The 20,916-nt window shown below is 42.6% G+C and overlaps 1 protein-coding gene across 1 annotated transcript in view; it reads right to left on the bottom strand.

The window, feature by feature from the left end:
• The window catches only part of OTOP1 (otopetrin 1), a 71,762-nt gene that overhangs the window by 5,723 nt on the left and 45,123 nt on the right, over positions 1-20,916 (bottom strand). Inside the window, exon 5 of the mRNA XM_075858099.1 lies at positions 15,292-16,220. Coding sequence (XP_075714214.1) covers positions 15,292-16,220 — 929 coding nt within the window. The remainder of the gene's footprint in view (positions 1-15,291; positions 16,221-20,916) is intronic.

Genomic DNA, 20,916 nt, shown 5'->3' with positions numbered 1-20,916 from the left:
AAAAACGCCCCCCCAAAAAAGAAGTGCATGTCACTTCTTGAGCCACTTTTGGAGCCGGTTTTCATTGACTCTATAGAAAAACAGCTACAAAAACGGACGTAAAAAAAAGCAGCGAAAAACGCTAGTTAATTAAAAAAACGTCTGAAAATCAGGAGCTGTTTTCCGTTGAAAACAGCGCTGTATTTTCAGATGTTATTTGCTAAGCGTGTGAACATAGCCTTAAAGTTGTGCCGCAATGTGATCGCCTTGAGGTTTATAAATGGCAGACACTTCTTCCATTATCATTCGAGATTTGGTGGACCATAAAACCCCTTAGGCCTCATGCACGACCGTAGCCATGTGCAGGGCCGTGATTTTCGTGTCGGCCGGCCGCAGAGTGTCACCCGCAAATCGCGGGACGTGCACATGGCTTTTTTCCTTAGAGCCTGGACCGTAGAACACGGCCGTAATAAGACATGTCCGTTCTTTCTGCGGTCCCGGCTCCTGGGCCATGCACGGACCGTGAAAACCACGGCCGTGTGCATGGGCCCATTAGAATGAATGGGGCCGCAATTCTCCCGTGGATTTTCAGGGGGAATTGCGGCCGCAAAAGAACGTTAGTGTGCATGGGGCCTTATTCTGACTTCATTCAAGCTTAAAGAGGCTCTGTCACCAGATTTTGCAACCCCTATTTCCTATTGCAGCAGATCGGCGCTGCAATGTAGATTACAGTAACGTTTTTATTTTTAAAAAACGAGCATTTTTGGCCAAGTTATGACCATTTTTGTATTTATGCAAATGAGGCTTGCAAAAGTCCAAGTGGGTGTGTTTAAAAGTAAAAGTCCAAGTGGGCGTGTATTATGTGCGTACATCGGGGCGTTTTTAATACTTTTACTAGCTGGGCGTTCTGATGAGAAGTATCATCCACTTCTCTTCAGAACGCACAGCTTCTGGCAGTGCAGACACAGCCGTGTTCTCGAGAGATCACGCTGTGACGTCACTCACAGGTCCTGCATCGTGTCAGACGAGCGAGGACACCGGCACCAGAGGCTTCAGTTGATTCTGCAGCAGCATCGGCGTTAGCAGGTAAGTCGATGTAGCTACTTACCTGCAAACGCTGATGCTGCTGCAGAATCATCTGTAGCCTCTGGTGCCGATGTGTCCTCGCTCGTCTGACACGATGCAGGACCTGTGAGTGACGACACAGCGTGATCTCTCGAGAACACGGCTGTGTCTGCACTGCCAGAAGCTGGGCGTTCTGAAGAGAAGTGGATGATACTTCTCATCAGAACGCCCAGCTAGTAAAAGTATTAAAAACGCCCCGATGTACGCACATAATACACGCCCACTTGGACTTTTACTTTTAAACACACCCACTTGGACTTTTGCAAGCCTCATTTGCATAAATACAAAAATGGCCATAACTTGGCCAAAAATGCTCGTTTTTTTTAAATAAAAACGTTACAGTAATCTACATTGCAGCGCCGATCTGCTGCAATAGCAGATAGGGGCTGCAAAATCTGGTGACAGAGCCTCTTTAATGAGAAATATCATTGTGCCTTGGGAAATCTGTCAAATTAACTGTACCATTCAATCTAAAGAGGTATTTCAGTTTTAGCAAAGGCATTTTATTTTTTGTAAAAAAAATTGATACAATTTTTCAATATACTTTCTGTAATAATTCCTAAAGATCTCTGCTTGCTGTAATTTGACCCTTTGCCGCCGCAACCATTTTTCTATTTTTTATTTTCGTATTTTTCTCCCTGCATTGCAAAAGCGATGACGTCGATATAGCCGAATGAGGGCTTGTTTTTTGTAGGGTGAGTTGTAGTTTTGCACGGCACCATTTATTGTACCATATAATGTACTGGAATGCTGAAAAAAAAACTATTTGTGGGGTGAGATGGGAAAGAGACAGTGATGCCTCTATTGTACTTTTGGGTTCTTTTTTGCGGAGTTCACTCTGCAGTAAAAACTAGATGTTAACTTTATTTTGTGGGTCAATACAATTACGGTGATAGCAAATTTATATCGTTTTACTACTTTTACAAAGAAAAAGCTAATTGTTTAATAAAATAGTTTTGTATTGCCATATTCTGAGAGCCATAACATTTTTATTTTTCCGTCGACTGTGCTGTGTAAGGGCTTGCTTTTTGCGGAATTGAGTTGTTATTTTTATTGGTACCATTTTGGGGTACATGCGACGTTTTGATCATTTTTTATTCCATTTTTTTTTTGGGAGGCAAGGTGACTAAAAAATGGCAATTCTGGCCTTATTTTGTTTCTTTTTACAGCGTTCATTGTGCAGGTAAAATAATGTTACTATGTAATACTTCTGAATTTAAAGGGCGCTGCGATACAAATTATGTTTTTGTGGGATTTTTTTACATTACTTTAGGAGAAAAACTGGAAAAAAAGGTTTTTCACCTTTTTTATTAGTCACACTAGAGAAAAAAATAGAAAGAATAGGGCACAACTACAAACTTGACAAGAGAAGGTTGACCACCAAAACTCACAGACCGGGCACGGAGGGCATTAATCAGAGATTTAACAAAGACACCAACAATAAGACCAAAGGAGCTACAAAAAAACACAGCGGAGATAGAGTGGAGCTTTATGGAAGAGTTGCCAGAAAAAAACAACATTGCTTAACGCCTTAAAGAGGCTCTGTCACCAGATTATAAGTGCCCTATCTCCTACATAATGTGATTGGCGCTGTAATGTAGATAACAACAGTGGTTTTTATTTTGAAAAACGATCATTTTTGAGCAAGTTATGAGCTAGTTTAGATTTATGCTAATGAGTTTCTCAATGGACAACTGGGCGTGTTTTTACTTTTTACCAACTGGGTGTTGTACAGAGGAGTGTATGAGGCCGACCAATCAGTGATCAATCAGTGTCCTGCACTTCTCATTGTTCCAGCCCAGCATGATCCACAGGACAGTGTGATTGTGCAGTGAAAGAAGCCGGGCTGGAACAATGAGAAGTGAAGGACACTGATTGATCACTGATTGGTCGGCCTCATACACTTCTCTGTACAACACCCAGTTGGTAAAAAGTAAAAACACGCCCAGTTGTCCATTGAGAAACTCATTAGCATAAATCTAAATTAGCTCATAACTTGCTCAAAAATGATCGTTTTACAAAATAAAAACCACTGTTGTTATCTACATTACAGCGCCAATCAGATTATGTAGGAGATAGAGCACTTATAATCTGGTGACAGAAACTCTTTAAGGACACAGCCATAAAATCTGATGTGTTACTTTATGTGGTAATAACTTTGAGATTGCTTTCTCATTACATATTGTACTTTATGTCAGTGAAAAAATTTGGTCGATAAATTCAATATTTATTTGTGAAAAACACCCACATTTTGAGAAAATTTGCAAAAATTAGCATTTTTCTAAATATAAATGTATCTGCTTGCAAAAAAGATAGTAATACCACGCAAAATAGCTACTAGTTTACATTTCCCATATGTCCATATGTAGTTTTTTGAACGTCCTTTTATTTTTCTAGGACGTTACAAGGCTTTGAACTTTAACAGCAATTTCACAAATTTTCAAGAAAATTTTAAAAGCCTATTTTTTTATGTTCTGAAGTGGGTTTGAGGGGCCTATAGTTTAGAAAGCCCCCATAAATTCCTCAATTTTAAAAACTGCACCCCTCAAAGTCTTCAAAACAGCATTTAGAAAGTTTCATAACCCTTAAGGTGTTTCACAGCAATTAAAGCAATGTAGAGGTGAAATTTACAAATTTCATTTTTTTTTTCTGAAATTCATTTGTAATAAAAAAAAATCTGTACCACAGAAGGTTTAACTAGAGAGACGCAACCAAATATTTATTGCCCAGATTCTGCTGTTTTTTAGAAATATCCCACATGTGACTCTAGTGTGGTAATGGACTGAAGCACAGGCCTCAGAACCAAAGGATCACTTGGTGGATTTTGGCCTCCTTTTTATTACAATATATTTTAGGCACCATGTCAGGTTTGAAGAGGTCTTGGAATGCCAAAACAGTGGAAACCCCCAAAAGTGACCCCATTTTGGAAACTACACCCCTCAAAGAATTTTTATAGGGGTATAGTGAGCATTTTGACCCCACAGGTTTTATGCTGAATTTATTGGAATTAGGCAGTAAAAATGAAAATCAAAATTTTTTCTGAAAAAAACATAGAAGTTTTTAATTTTTACAAAGAATAAAGGAGAAAAAGTACCCCAACATTTTTAAAGCAAATTCTCCTGATTACAGGAATACCCCATATGTGATAATAAATTTCTGTTTGGACCCACAGCAGGGCTCAGAAGGTCAGGAGCGCCATTTGGAGCGCAGATTTTGCTGGAATAGTTTTCGGGTGCCATGTCGCTTTTGCAATGCTCTGGAGGGGTCAAAACAGTGGAAACCCCCACAAAGTGACCCCATTTTGGAAACTACACCCCACAGGTCAGTGGGACAGATTTCGCAGCTTAGCATCGGGAGCGGAGCAACGTGGGAAGTCTTGCCTTCCCTTTCTGTGGGACGTGGTCTAAGGGTATCGGCGGCACTAATCAGATGGTCCGTGAGTTCTAGTACCTGGGCGGCTTATTCCAGGGTGTGGTCACGTTGGGAAGGCTTGATGCGGCAAGTAGGTGTGCTGGTGGCGGATGATTCCTTGGCAACTTTGTTGTTATATTTTATTGATTTGTCTTTTAGCGAGGGGGCATATTTTTCAGTGGCATCGCAGAGAGTGGCTGCAGTGGCATTTTGGTGTAAGTTGCACGGGGTCCTCGATGTGTCTAAGTCTTTTTTCGTTCGACAGGCGCTTAGGGGCTACCGTAAAGGAGGGATTCGGCGGGATGGTAGGCGCCCCGTATCGTTTGAGTTGGGGAAGTTGTGCGTCAGTCTTGGTGGAGTGTGTACTTCCCAGTATGAGGCGTGTTTGTTCCAGGCAGCGTTCTCCTTGGCGTTTTTTGGGGCTTTTAGAATTTATGAGTTGGTTGCACGGAGTGGCTTGGTGGTTGGGGGTTTGCTGTTGGATGGTGTTGCGGTGCTGGGAGACATCGTTTCTTGTTTGATTCAGCAGTCTAAAACGGACCAAGGAGGAAAAGGGGTAAAAGTGGTGCGGTCACGATTGGAGGGCTCCCCACGGTGCCCGGTGGGGTGTGTGGAGCATTTTTTTGAATATTAGGAAGACTGGTGTTGGCTCTTTCTTAATACATATGAATGACAAGTCCTTGTCTAGGTTTCAGTTCATTGCGGTTTTCCCGGAAGTGTTTGGTGGCCCTGGGTTTGGATGCTAGGGAGTTCTGTTCGCATTCCTTCCGGATTGGGGCAGTCACAGAGGCATCACGGTGGGGTCTAGGGGATGCAGTGATTAAGAAGATTGGGCATTGGGAATCTGCTAGTTTCAAGGGGTATGTCCGTCCTCAGTTGGTATAGTGCTATAATTTTGCTTGAAGATGCTGGGGGTATTGTTGTGGTGTTTTGTCTGCTATATTATTAGTTCTATTTTCAGGAGCGGCGGCGTGTCTGGCATGGATTGTTGGCCATTCATACGTGTACTGGGGTGCACTGTGAGCCGATGTTCGACCTGATGGTCGGCAATTGGACTTTCACAGGTCAGATATGCAGGTTCGCTGGTTAGGGCTGCGGGGTATGTTTTGGAATAGGGTGTTGTCGGAGGTCCAGTTCTATGCAGGTATGGATAGGCCTCCGGATATCTTGTTGTTACATGTCGGGGGTAACGATTTGGGAATCCGCCCCTCTAGACAGATTGTGCGGGACATCAAATTAGACCTGTTAAGGATCTGGTCGTCTTTTCCTAATTTGATTGTGATCTGGTCGGATATTGTGGCCAGACAGGTGTGGCGGAATGCTAGGAGTGTTGAGGGGTTGAACAGGGCCAGGGCTAAAATTAACCAAGAGGTGTCACGTTTTGTCCGCCGTAACGGGGGTTTTGCAGTGCGACACATAGATCTGGAGATACTGTCCCCAGGATTTTGCCGCTGCGATGGGGTTCACCTTAGCCCGGTTGGCATAGACATGTGGTGTCTGGGGGTGCAGGACGGATTAGAATTAGCCCTGAGGGTTTGGCGTGACGGCCTCCAGTAAGGCGTCACTGTGGTCCGTCTGTGGCGTAGAGAAGGGGTCCATGGAGGCAGAAATTTTATGGTCAGGTGCACGAAAATGGACCTTGCAACTGAATTTAAGGTGTAATACAACGAATGGAGTCCTGGGGGGAAGGAGTCCCCCAGAAATAGTTGGGTAAGTTGTATTCGGTGCCATTAGGCCAGGTGTGGATGGCTTGGGGTAAGGAGTTTTTACCTTACTTGGAGAGTAGGGGTTAAAAAAATGGAGTCTGCCTCTTAGGATCGTTTTTCCCCCAAAATGGAGAAGATGGAACAGGGTAATATCTTCTAGGATGTTTTTTGTTGATTACCTGTCATTTTACATTGTATTTTATGTAAAGTTATTTATGAAAAAAGTTATTTATGAGAATATTTGTTAATAAATATGGCTGCTATGGCCTTACACCATAACGGTAGTTGAGTCTTTATTTGAGGGAAAAGGTGGAGCCATGGTTGAGATGGGTGTCAATCTTCTGTCCTTAATGTCAGGAGAGCAATGGAGCGGAGTGAAACCGTAGCGGAGTGCGGCTTGACTGGGGGAGAAGTAGCAGGATCATTAATGGAATTAGTGGGATTTTAGTGATGGAGGCCTGCATTATGAAATTTTGGCCACTAGATGGGGTATGGGTATGGCCTGGGTAGGGGATATATAAAGGAGGTGGTAAGGGAAGGGTACCTCAGTTGGTACCAGTGTACAGCAGTTCCTGCCCAGTAAGAGTATAAGGGGTTATTCTTGTCATAGCAGTAGGTTAGTAGCGGGGAGAAGGGCTCCTTGGAGGCAGAAATTTTCTGGTCAGGTGCATGAAAATGGGCCGTGCACCTGAATTTAAGGTGTAATACAACGAATGGAGTCCTGGGGGGAAGGAGTCCCCCAGGAATAGTTGGGTAAGTTGTATTCGGAGCCATTAGGCCAGGTGTGGATGGCTTGGGGTAAGGAGTTTGTACCTTACTTGGAGAGTAGGGGTTAAAAAATGGAGTCTGCCTCTTAGGATCGTTTTTCGCCCAAAATGGAGAAGATAGACAGGGTAATATATTCTAGGATGTTTTTTGTTGAATATTTGTTAATAAATATGGCTGCTATGGCCTTACACCATAACGGTAGTTGAGTCTTTATTTGAGGGAAAAGGTGGGGCCATGGTTGAGACGGGTGTCAATCTTCTGTCCTTAAAGTCATTATATTGTTCTGATTGCTTAATTTTTACATGATCCATGTCTTTAATTTTTTATGCAGCGATCAGTGTTGATCGTGGCATGCAAAGGGTTAAATGACAGAAAAGTAAAGTTTCTCTGATCTTTGCCATTAGAGTGGGGTTGCGGATGTGTATTACAGTCATTGACCAGCTCCTTATTTCCTCCTATGCATCTAAAATAAAGACTTGAGGCAAAATATTTTACTGCTTTTTGCAGACGGCTCCTATTCAGATCTCTGTATCTCCATGAACATAGACTACAAAGAAGTCCCGCGTGTACTCTGATCTTCATGTGTTATTCTCTTTTATCTGCCCCCTCTTCCACTATTTGTAGATAGAAGGCAGTTACACATGACTGCAGAATCAGACTACACAGGGTTTGTTGGTAGTCTGTAACCATTAAATACCCAAATAGTTGGGTATTTTAAATCAAGACTAGGAGATTAGTTAAGGTTGCTTGATTTTTTTAAATTATAGATGCATTGGAGCAGTACAAAAATTGGTTGCAAATATGTACATACCCTTCAACAATATTTTGAATATGAAAAAAAATGCATGGCTTAATTCATAATTAAAAATACACAAAATATTAAGTACACCCTAAGCATAACAACAGTTACTTTTAGGATAAATAATTTCAAAGATATACTGCTAAATACAACTACTAATAATGATGATAATAATAATAATATGCATTGCTTTAGAACCGGGTAACCTCAATCATTATTTTAGTCTTGTAAAATATAATGGAAGAACCCCACTGACTGTTATCCAAACATCTGTAAATAAATGTCTAGAATCATGTCTTATAGCAAAATTAGGAAAGTCTCATGTATTTAAATTTAGTTTAATTAATTAAATATAAGTCTGTAAAAGTAAAATATGTTTTTTATTTTTTTGTTATATATTTTGTAGCTATTTGTTTTGTATTTTTTAAACTTTTCTGGGGACAGCCATTTTTGAAGGCACACATTTGCTTCCTACATTTATTTATGTATAGACAGTGTAACAGGCTGTGTGTGCTTCATGGCAGCTGCAATGAATAGAAGTTTATAGTCAGAAAAGTCTCCATAGACTCAGAGCCGCACAGTCCATGAGGCAAGGTGAGCCTTTTGCCATAGGCGGTGGCCCTTCACTCTCCGCCGCCACCCCCTCCTGCAATATAATTGTATTAAAAGATCTGGCAGAGCAAGGAACTAATGTCATCGCACAACTTGTGTAATTGAAAGGCACTGAATGGCAGGGCAAGGAACATTAGTTCCTTTCCCTGCCATTCAGCGCTTATCAATGACGCAAGTGGCACGATAACGTCACTCAGCTCCAGCAGACCTGATCAGCAGAGACCAGGCCTGCATTGCTAGAGGACAGCACAGGAATGGGATCAGGCGAGTATATAAAGTTTTTGTTTTTTTCAGGTAACAGTGTGAGTGGCATTATCTACAGGGGGCTCTATTTACAGGGGTGCTCTATCTACAGGGGGCTCCATGGGGGGGTACTATCTACAGGGTGGACTATATGCAGGGGACTTTGGGGAGGGAGTATTTACAGGAGGCTCCATGGTGAGCACTATCTGCAGGCGGCTGTTTGTGGGGTACTATCTACATGGGATCTATGGGGACCACTAACTCCAGGGGCTCTATGGGGGCACTGTCTACAGGCAGCCCTATAGAGGGTACTATGTACTATCTACAGGGGGCTCTATGAGTGGCACTATCTACAGGGGGATCAATAGGGGGCACTATCTACAGGGGCGCTAACTACAGGGGGCACTGTGTGTGTGTGTGTGTGTGTGTGTGTGTGTGTGTGTGTGTGTGTGTGTGGGATACAGTGTATGGTGCTATTATAATCAGGGACACAGTGTATGGTGCCATTATAATTAGAGGTGCAGTGTATGGCGCTATCATATCTAGGGAAGTAGTGTGTGGCACCATGAGAATTTTATCTTTGTTTATAGGTGCTGTGAGGGTTTAGCATCAGGAGAGGTTGGTACAGTGGTTTCTTTGTAGCCAGAGACAGGGACACCGTGCATTAAAAGTCATAACAGGGCTTTGCCTGTGTTTTTATTCTTGTCAAAGAAACAGCCTCTTGTACAACAAGGCAAAATACAAAATAAATCCTGCTCGTCTGAGCACTAACTAAACAAGATATTTATCTAACTATACCGAGTGCCTTCCTACCAGGCACTGGACACAAAGTAACACAGGTCTTTACTCACATAGAATACAGGCTACTCCAGCCTTAGTAGTCTCCAGTCTGAGTCAGGGGTGAGACTCCCACACACTGTGTCTGCACCTTTTTATACACAGGCTACAGGTGAAGCTAATTGAGCAGCAGCCTTGTCCTACAAACAGAGATGGACTAGGGATTGGGGAACCCGCCCTGCTCTTCTCCAATCCAACTCCAGGCCCTTTTTTCTGGCTTTTCCTTAAGCCGAGATTGGAAAACAAGAGCTTTCTATTGCAAGAACTACTCATTCCCTGGAGCCTAGGATACATATGACAGGATTCTAGGGGAAATATACCTTCCCTCAATGACTTTACCTGTCACTGTCTCACAGTGCGGAAATGTTTGAAAAGTGGGAAGCAAAAGACATCTGAGCAGCAAACTGCAGAAATGGAGGTCTAGACCGAATGGAGAAGAAAAGGGAAAAAGTACGACTAGAATCTGAGAAGATGTCACCTGTGAGTTTTGTTCTGGTGCTGTATTTATGTACTGAGCTTGATTCTGGTGCTGTATTTATGTTATGAGCTTTGTTCTGGTGCTGTATATATGTATTGAGCTTGGTTTAGTGCTGAACATATGTATTGAGTTTGGTTCTGGTGCTGTATACAGTGAAGGAAATAAGTATTTGATCCCTTGCTGATTTTGTAAGTTTGGCCACTGTCAAAGTCATGAACAGTCTAGAATTTTTAGGCTAGGTTAATTTTACCAGTGAGAGATAGATTATATTTAAAAAAAAACTGAAAATCACATAGTCAAAATTATATATATTTATTTGCATTGTGCACAGAGAAATAAGTATTTGATCCCCTACCAACCATTAAGAGTTCAGCCTCCTCCAGACCAGTTACACGCTCCAAATCGACTTGGTGCCTGCATTAAAGACAGCTGTCTTAAATGGTCACCTGTATAAAAGACTCCTGTCCACAGACTCAATTAATCAATCTGACTCTAACCTCTACAACATGGGCAAGACCAAAGAGCTTTCTAAGGATGTCAGGGACAAGATCATAGACCTGCACAAGACTGGAATGGGCTACAAAACCATAAGTAAGACGCTGTGTGAGAAGGAGACAACTGTTGGTGCAATAGTAAGAAAATGGAAGACATACAAAATGACTGTCAATCAACATCAATCTGGGGCTCCATGCAAAATCTCACCTCGTGGGGTATCCTTGATCCTGAGGAAGGTGAGAGCTCAGCCGAAAACTACACGGGGGGAACTTGTTAATGATCATAAGGCAGCTGGGACCACAGACACCAAGAAAACCATTAGTAACACATTACGCCGTAATGGATTAAAATCATGCAGTGCCCGCAAGGTCCCCCTGCTCAAGAAGGCACATGTACAGGCCCGTCTGAAGTTTGCAAATGAACATCTGGATGATTCTGAGAGTGATTGGGAGAAGGTGCTGTGGTCAGATGAGACTAAAATTGAGCTCTTTGGCATTAACTCAACTCGCCGTGTTTGGAGGAAGAGAAATGCTGCCTATGACCCAAAGAACGCCGTCCCCACTGTCAAGCATGGAGGTGGAAACATTATGTTTTGGGGGTGTTTCTCTGCTAAGGGCACAGGACTACTTCACCACATCAATGGGAGAATGGATGGAGCCATGTACCATCAAATCCTGAGTGACAACCTCCTTCCCCCCACCAGGACATTAAAAATGGCTCGTGGCTGGGTCTTCCAGCACGACAATGACCCGAAACATACAGCCAAGGCAACAAAGGAGTGGCTCAAAAAGAAGCACATTAAGGTCATGGAGTGGCCTAGCCAGTCTCCAGACCTTAATCCCATCGAAAACTTATGGAGGGAGCTGAAGATCCGAGTTGCCAAGTGACAGCCTCGAAATCTTAATGATTTACAGATGATCTGCAAAGAGGAGTGGGCCAAAATTCCATCTAACATCTGTGCAAACCTCATCACCAACTACAAAAAACGTCTGACTGCTGTGCTTGCCAACAAGGGTTTTGCCACCAAGTATTAAGTCTTGTTTGCCAAAGGGATCAAATACTTATTTCTATGTGCACAATGCAAATAAATATATATAATTTTGACAATGTGATTTTCTTTTTTTTTTTTTTTAAATATAATCTATCTCTCACTGGTAAAATTAACCTAGCCTAAAAATTCTAGACTGTTCATGACTTTGACAGTGGGCAAACTTACAAAATCAGCAAGGGATCAAATACTTATTTCCTTCACTGTATATACTAGTCCTTCTCAATTAATTAGAATATCATCAAAAAGTTAATTTATTTCAGTAATTCAATTCAAGTAGTGAAACTCGTATAGTGTATAGACTCATTACACACAGAGTGATCTATTTCCAGCATTTTTTTCTTATAATGTTGATGTTTATGGCTAACAGTTAATGGAAACCCAAAATTTAGTCTCTCAGAAAATTTGAATATTGGGTAAATGTTGAAGATTGTAGCCTCATGGTGTGACACTCTAATCAGCTAATCAACACAAAACACCTGCAAAGGTTTCCTAAGCCATTAAAAGTACTGGTCTGTTACTCAGTGCTCCAAAGTCCTGTTTTCAGATTAAAGTAAATTTTGCATTTCATTTGGAAATCAAGGTCTCAGAGTCTGGAGGAAGAGTGGAGAGACATCAATCCAAGTTGCTTGCGGTCCAGTGTGAAGTTTCCACAGTCAGTGATGGTTTAGGGGCCATGTCATCTGCTGGTGTTGGTCCACTGTGTTATATGAAGTACAGAGTCAGCGCAGCGTCTAGCAGGAAATTTTCGAGCACTTCATGTTTCCCTCTGCTGACAAGCTTTATGGAGATGCTGATTTCATTTTCCAGCAGGACTTGGCACCTGCCCACACTGTCAAAAGTACCAATATCTGGTGTAATAACCATGGTATCACTGAGCTTGATTGGCCAGCAAACTCGCCTGACCTAAACCCCATAGAGAATCTATGGAGTATTGTCAAGAGGAAGATGAGAGACACCAGACCCAACAATGCAGACGAGCTGAAGGCTGCTATCAAAGCAAGCTGGGCTTCCATAACACCTCAGCAGTGCCACAGGCTGGTCGCCTCCATGCCACGCCGCATTGATGCAGTAATTCATGCAAAAGGAGCCCCGACCAAGTATTGAGGTCACATACTGTACATGCTTTTCAGTAGTCCAACATTTTGGTATTAAAAATCATTTTTGAAAATGGGCTTATTTAATATTCTAATTTTCTGAGATACTAAATTTGGGGTTTTCATTAAAGGGGTTTTCCCATGAAGGACATTTATGACATATCCACAGGATATGTCATAAATATCAGATAGATGCGGATCCCACCCCTGGGACCCGCACCTATCTCCAGAACGGGGCCCCCTAAACCCTGTTCTGCCGCTGTGTGTTGAGGTGAATTCCGACCATGAAAAAGGTTATATGGTCGTGTTACATAAACAGCGTAACTCGCTGAGCTACGATGTTTCCGTAAGTCTCATAGAACTTAATGGTAGTTACGGAAACAGCGTAGCTCGCATGCTACGCTGCTTCTGTAACTGCCATTCACTACTATTGGAGTTATAGAAACAGCGTAGCTCAGCGATTTATGCGGTTTACGTAATTCACAACCATATAACCTTTTTCATGGTCGGAATTCACCTCAACACACAGCGGCAGAACAGGGTTTAAGGGGCCCCGTTCTGGAGATAGATGCAGGTCCCAGAGGTGGGACCCGCATCTATCTGACATTTCATAAATGTCTCTCGTGGGAAAACCCCTTTAACTGTTCGCCATAATCATCAACATTAAAAGAAAAAATGCTGGAAATAGATCCCTCTGTGTGTAATGAATCTATAGAATATATGAGTTCCACTTTTTAAATTAAAGTGTAGCTAAACGTTTGACAAACTTCTGACATGTCATAGTGACATGTCAGAAGTTTGGATTGATGGGGGTCCGAGCACTGAGACCCCCATCAATCTCTAGAACGAAAAATCTGAAGTGTTCGTGTGAGCGCTCAGCCGCTTCGTGTCTGTTCGGCTTTTTCCGGAAAGCCGATGTATCGGAGTACGGGTTCATAGACTTTCTATTGAGTCCGTACACCAGTACATTTATTTCCAGAAACAGCTGAACAGACACGAAGCGGCTGAGCGCTCACACGAACACTTCAGCAGCTTCGTTCTAGAGATTGATGGGGTCTCAGTGCTCGGACCCCCACCAATCCAAACTTCTGACATGTCAGAAGTTTGTCAAACGTTTAGCTGCACTTTAAATTACTGAAATAAATTAACTTTTTGATGATATTCAAATTCATTGAGAAGGACTGGTATGTCAGAGCCCAGTTCTGGTGCTGTAATTATATAGGATATATTTATAGTAAAGAAACTGCAGGGCAATTGTTGCAATTAATTGTATATTTAATGGGAACCGGTCAGGTAGTTTTAACCCCTTGAACCGCCACCATGCAGTAATACATGACCTGACAATAATTCCAAACATTCATCTGTATGTTTTTATTCAGATGCAGTAAAATCTATAATATCAACTTTTAAAACGGCACACACTATATGCCAATTGCTCTTTAAAGGTCATGGGGTGGTGCCGCTATCCTGAAAAGTCACACAGTCCTGACTCCAAACCTACCTTTCCATGCTTGATCGACATCCCCCTGGCTGTTCTACATCACTATCAGTCTCCTCCAACTTTCTTGGATGCGCCATTGCCTTGTACTCTATGGGCACACACCATGCAGCGAGGTGTACTGTGCCCGGCTTCATCGCTGCACCGCTCATGCCAGGGGTGTACGAGGCAATGGCGCATCCACAAGAGTTGGAGGAGGCTGAAAGTGATGTCGAACAGCCAGGGGAATGTCAATCAAGATCTGGGGGACACCTTATCTGAGTGTATAGTATATAGTGTTCATATCCTGCCTTATCTAGACCTCTAGCAATACACCATAGTGGTTATCTGTCATTAAATCCCTCACACTCTAATGATAATAGGATGACTCTGTGTCATGTCTGTGGCTGCGGGCCGTCAGGTTCACTCACCTCCTGACGGCCGCAGCCATAGGTCTGCGAGCGCTGGCCCCAGTCTCCTCCTCCGGAGACGCCAGCGCTCACTTCCACTCACCTCAGCCGGGTCCCGTAGGGTGCGCGCGCACGCTCGTGCCCGCTCTTAAAGGGGCAGCGAGCGCACCGAACTTTAATGGGTAATCAGCCCATGAGTGCCCTGGACTATAAGAAGCCCCTTGCTTCGATGCCTGAGCGTTGTTTGTCGTATCCTAGTTTGTCTAAGCAAATGGTCTCCTAGTGTTTTCCAATTCACAGTGTTCCCTGTTCCTGTATCCCGTGTTATCCTGGTCAAGTGCTGTGCTGTGCTGTAGTCATGCTGTGCTGTATTCCACACCTGTCCTGCTACTCCACGCCTGCCGTCTACCCGCTGCCTAGTCCCAGCTGTGCCTGCCTTGCTATTGTCCCAGCTGCCACAGGTACCCTATACGAACTATAGACTGTGACCTGCGCCCTGTTGGCCAGCTGCCATACCGCCAAGGCCGTACGGCCCAGTGGGTCCACGAACCCTACGTGACACTCTGATTATCTTGTCCCAGTCTATACAGCAAATCTTAGAGGTGAGATGCAGACAACAGGAAATGTCAGCCTACAGTGTTTGCCCTAGTGGCCAGTGTGAAAACTTGAATATTTCACCAAAGTAAAATACATGTATATATATGATAAAAACATAACTTATCATTTACTCATTATGCATTCCCTTTAACCAGAAGAATTTGTGAATGCTAATTCAACAAAACAATATAGGGGAAAAAACTACTTACCGATATGTTGCAAAGGAAGAGGAATGCTGCAATGTTTTTGAGTATTCGCCGTTTCTTGTTGAGCTTTGCTGACCTGGTTGCTTGCATGGCTATAACAGATGGAGCAAGTCTAACGGAATTATTGTTTTCTTGATTCTTCTTGTTCTCTGCAGAGGCTTCTCCCAGAGACACTTCTGAATTGGACATGTAAGGGAATTCCTTGTTGCAAATGGTGACAGATTCATTGAAAACCTCATATGAAGGGGTAAGGGACAATGTACTTCTGCTAGACATAGAAAATATCCTTTCAATCGCCCGGCCATCCATAGGCTCTTCTTCTTTACGGTGTATACACTCAATAATAAACATATTTTGAATGTATTTTTCAATGATAACCAGGATAGAATAAGGTAAGTTGTACCACGCATATTCAGGGTGGGTTTCAGCACAGATAATAGCCAAGATAGAACCCCAGGAGATGAGCCAAGAACCACAGGCAGAACCAACCAGGAGATCTGAGTCCAATTTCTTGGCTGGGCTTTCACTTTCATCCAAAGACTTATTTTCCAATCTGTATATAATAAGACCAATGATTCCTGCCGTGCACATAAGTGTCAATACTGTAATGGCAAATACGTAGAACATGGTGAGGGCCAGCTCACTTTTGCTCTTTGAACGTCCAATCTGGATCAGATATACAACCAAGACAGCAATGGTGGTTGTGAGAACGATCAGACCCATAATTGTGCCAGCTGTTATACCATGGAACTTGAAGTGGATCTTCTGCTGCTGGTGATGTTTTACTGTGCGCCCAATGTTCTTCCATAAGACATACAGCATTGTGGAGGCTAATATATGGTACTCAATAGTGAATGGATACAGATAGTATATACCTTGTGAAAATATGGAACATACATTGGACGTGCAGTTACATTCCGGTGTATGGTGATCTATAAAGAAAGGAGATTAACATAAGTCATGGAAGCACTTTTTATGAGCTGTAGCATTGAACAGATAGATATATGTGGTTCCTAAAGGCCCCATGCACACGGCCGTAATTTTGATCTGCAAGTACAGACCCATTCATTTCTATTGCCCTTCCCATCTAATGACCCGCAAAAAATAGGACATGTCCTATTTTATAATTTTACGGACAGTGCACCTATACTTTATAATGGGGGCACGGCTCGCAAATGTGGGTGACTGTCCGCAGCTGACCGTGCCTGTAATCACAGACTGTGATTACGGGCACGGCAGTGTGCAGGGGGCCTAATACAGTGCAGTATAAGTGGCGCAATAATACAAATATAATGATCCACTTATTTATTGTACAATGTAAAGTTCTGCAACTTTCTAATATAAGTGGTGTTTCAATTTCTTACCATTTCCAAGATCATGTTTCCAGTCTGCTTGCTGTGAGTGAATGAGAACATTCATAATTACATTTAGAGGCTTAAAACCCATCCTAATCATGTCCAATGGACATAGGCACCTGGTGCAAGAGAGTACTGTTACAGTAAACAAGCCCAGCACCGGTGTCAGATGGACATGATCAGAGCATACATTTTTAGACTCTGAATGCAAATATTCAATTTAGAACAGCAAGCAGGGATCTTGGAAATGGTGAGGTACTGAAACACAAAATATTAGATACAGATGGAAAATATACTTTAAATCACTGGCTTAATCCCTTCAGGACCAAGCTCATTTTGGCCTTCAGGACCAGACCCATTTTTTCAAATCTGACATATTTCACTTTATGTGGTAATAACTCCGGAATGCTTTTACCTATCAAAGCGATTCTGAGATTGTTTTCTCGTGACACATTGGACTTTATGATAGTGGAAAAATGTGGTCGATAAATTCAATATTTACCAGTGAAAAACACCAAAATTTTGTGAAAAATTGCAAAAAATTAGCATATTTCGAAATGTAAATGTATCTGCTTGTAAGACAGGCAGTTATACCACTCAAAATTGTTGCTAATTAACAACACCCATATGTCTACTTTAGATTGGCATCATTTTTTGAACGTCCTTTTATTTTTCTATGACGTCACAAGGCTTAGAACTTTAGCAGCAATTTCTCACATTTTGAAGAAAATTTCAAAAGGCTATTTTTACAGGGGCCTGTTCAGTTGTGAAGCGGCTTTTAGGGCCTTATATATTAGAAACCCCCAAAAAGTCATCCCATTTTAAAAACTTCACCCCTCAAAGTATTCAAAACAGCATTTAGAAAGTTTCTTAACCCTTTAAACGTTTCACAGGAATTAAAGTAACGTAGAGGTGAAATTGTCAAATTTCATTTTTTTTTTTTGCAGAAATTCATTTTTAATCTATTTTTTTTGTAACACAGAAGTTTTTACCAGAGAAATGCAACTCAATATTTATTGCCCAGATTCTGCAGTTTTTAGAAATATGCCACATGTGGCCCTAGTGCGGTAATGGACTGAAGCACCGGCCTCAGAAGCAAAGGAGCACCTAGTGGATTTTGGGCCTCCTTTTTATTAGAAAATATTTTAGGCACCATGTCAGGTTTCATGGGCTCTTTCGGTGCCAAAACAGTGGAAATCCACCAAACGTGACCCCATTTGGGAAACTACACCCCTTGAGGAAATTATCTAGGGGTATAGTGAGCATTTTGACCCCGCAGGTTTTTTGCAGAAATTATTGGAAGTAGGCCGAGAAAATGAAAATCGTCATTCTTTCAAAGATAATGTAGGTTTAGCTAATTTTTTCTAATTTCCGCGAGGACTAAAGGAAAAAAAGCACCACAACATTTGTAAAGCAATTTCTCCCGAGTAAAACAATACCCCACATGTGGTTATAAACGGTTGTTTGGACACACGGCGGAGCTTAGAAGGGAAAGAGCGCTATTTGGCTTTTGGAGCTCAAATTTAGCAGGAATGGTTTGCGGAGGCCATGTCGCATTTGCAAAGCCCCTGAGGGACCAAAACAGTGAAAACGCCAAAAAAGTGACTCCATTGAGAAAACTACACCCCTTGAGGAACCCATCTAGGGGTGTAGTGAGCATTTTGCCCCCACAGGTGTTTCATAGATTTTATTAGAATTGGGCAGTGAAAATAAAAAAAATCCTTTTTCTTCAATAAGACGTAGCTTTAGCTCCAAATTTTTAATTTTCTCAACAAATAAAGGATAAAAAGAACCCCAACATTTGTAAAGCAACTTCTCTGGAGTACGGCAATACCCCACACGTGGTCATAAAATGCTGTTTGGGCACGCGGCAGGGCTCAGAAGGGAAGGAGCGCAATTTGCTTTTGGTGTACAGATTTTGCTGCATTTGGTTTCTGGTCGCTATGTTGCATTTGCAAAGTCCCTGTGGGACCAAAACAGTGGATCCCCCCCAGAAGTGACCCCATTTTGGAAAAAACACCCTCAAGGTATTCACCTAGGGGTGTAGTGAGCATGTTAACCCCACAGGTGTTTTGCAGAAATTCGTGTGCACACGATGTGGGAGAATGAAAATGGGAATTTTTCCTTAGATACGCCAATATGTGGTGCCCAGCTTGTGCCACCATAACAAGACAGCTCTCAATTATTATGTGGTGTTTCCCTGTTTTAGAATCACCCTACATGTGGCCCTAATCTTTTGCCTGGACATTCGACAGGGCTCAGGAGTGAAAGAGTACCATGTAAAATTGAGGCCTAATTTGGCGACATATAAAGTATTGGTTCACAATTGCAGAGGCTTTGATGTGAAATAATAAAAGAAAGAAGTGACCCCTGAGAAGTGACCCCATTTTGGAAACTGCAAACCTCGAGGCATTTATTAAGAGGTGTAGTGAGCATTTTCACCCCACGTGTCTTTTCCATAAATGATTGCGCTGCGGAAGGTACAAATTAAAATTTTTCCCTAGATATGCCAATTCAGTGTCAAATATGTCGTGCCCAGCTTGTGCCACTTTTTTTTTATATACAGCGTTCACTGTACGTTATAAACTACATGTTACCTTTATTCTGCGGGTCAGTACGATTCCGGCGATACCAAATTTATAGAACTTTTTTATAACTTTTTGCACAGTAAAATTACTTTTGGAAAGAGAATGTATTTTTTCTGTCGCCAAGTTGTGAGAGCCATAACTTTTACATTTTTTCGTCGATGGAGCGGTGTGAGGGCTTGTTTTTTTGCGAGATGAGGTATAGATTTTTTAGGTACCATTTTTGGATACATGCGACTTTTTGATCACTTTTTATTTCAATTTTGACCAAAAAAACAGTAATTATGGCAGTGTTTTTGAGGTTTTTTTTTTACGGCGTTCGCAGTGAACGCCGTAAAAATGGATAAATAACATAATATTTTTATAGTTCAGGTCGTTACGGTCGCTGCGATACCAAATATGTATGGCTTTATTATTTTTTTCTATAATAAATTACTTGATAAGTGAAAAAGGGCGATTGTGTTTTGTGTTATTATTTGAAACTTTTATTGTATGTTTTACAACTTTTATTTTTACTTTTTTGACACTTTTTTTGACACTTTTCTTTAGTCCCACTAGGGGACTTGAATGTCCAACTGTTTGTTTGATGTTCTAATACATTGCACTACCTATGTAGTGCAATGTATTGGAACGGTCAGTTGTTCACTGACAGCAAGCCGATCAGGCTCCGCCTCTGGGCGGGGCCTAATCAGCTTACGTAATGGCAGACAGGAGTCCATTGTTAGGGCTCCTGTTGCCATAGTAGCAGTCGCCAGCCTTGCCATCGTGTGGCAAGGCTGCCGATTTGCTACAAACCTCTAGGATGCAGCGATCACAATGGATCGCTGCATCGAAGGGGTTAATGCCAGGAATCGGAGCTAGCTCCGGTTCCTGGCGACAGATCGGGGTGTCCGCTGTAACATACAGCGAACACCCACTGCTGATGACGCCGGCTCAGCCGGAAGCTGAGCCGGCGCCATCTTGCCGATGGTACCGGAAGCCTCCTGGGCCCCACCGACGACGGGACATAGGAGGATTCCGTTACTGGCGGACCGGGAGGTAAGCATTAGCCCTCCGATCGCCTTTGCAGCCACCGGCAACCCAGCGATCACGTTGCTGGGGTGCCGGTGGCTATAAACTCCTCACTTGCTGCGATCTCTATTGAACGCAGCATGTGAGGGGTTAATCGGTCGGATCGGAGGCTAGCTCCGGTCCTGCCCGATACCTCAGAGTGCCAGCTGTAACATACAGCTGTCACCCGGTGGTGATGTCGCTGGCTCAGCTCCTGAGCCAGCTTCATCTCCATGACGTACAGTAACGTGAAAATGCGGTAAGACACCAGTTTTCTTGACGTTACTGTACGTGATCCGGCGGGAAGGGGTTAAAGAGAACCTGTCACTAGGTCATATAAGTTGACTCCAGCACTGTTTTGTTTTTTTCTAGACTGCCCCGTTCCAGAGAGATGGCCCACTCTTACATTGGCTCTCTTTATGCTAATTTGCTGTAGTTAGCCAACAGGGAGTAACTACACTCAAGCTGCCTCACGCTGATTGGTCAGCATCAGAGACAGGAAAGCTAGCTCCACCCTGTTGGCTAACTACAGCAAATTAGCATATAAGGAGCCAATACAACAGAAGGGCCATATCTATAGAATGGGGTTGTCTAGGGAAAAGAAAAAAACAGTTTTGGAATCAGAAAGAAACTGTTAA

This window comes from Rhinoderma darwinii, chromosome 1, assembly GCF_050947455.1.
Source record: "Rhinoderma darwinii isolate aRhiDar2 chromosome 1, aRhiDar2.hap1, whole genome shotgun sequence".
NCBI lineage: Eukaryota > Metazoa > Chordata > Amphibia > Anura > Rhinodermatidae > Rhinoderma > Rhinoderma darwinii.
The sequence above is the reverse complement of the archived record's forward strand: the minus strand, read 5'-3'. Positions and strand labels throughout refer to the sequence as shown.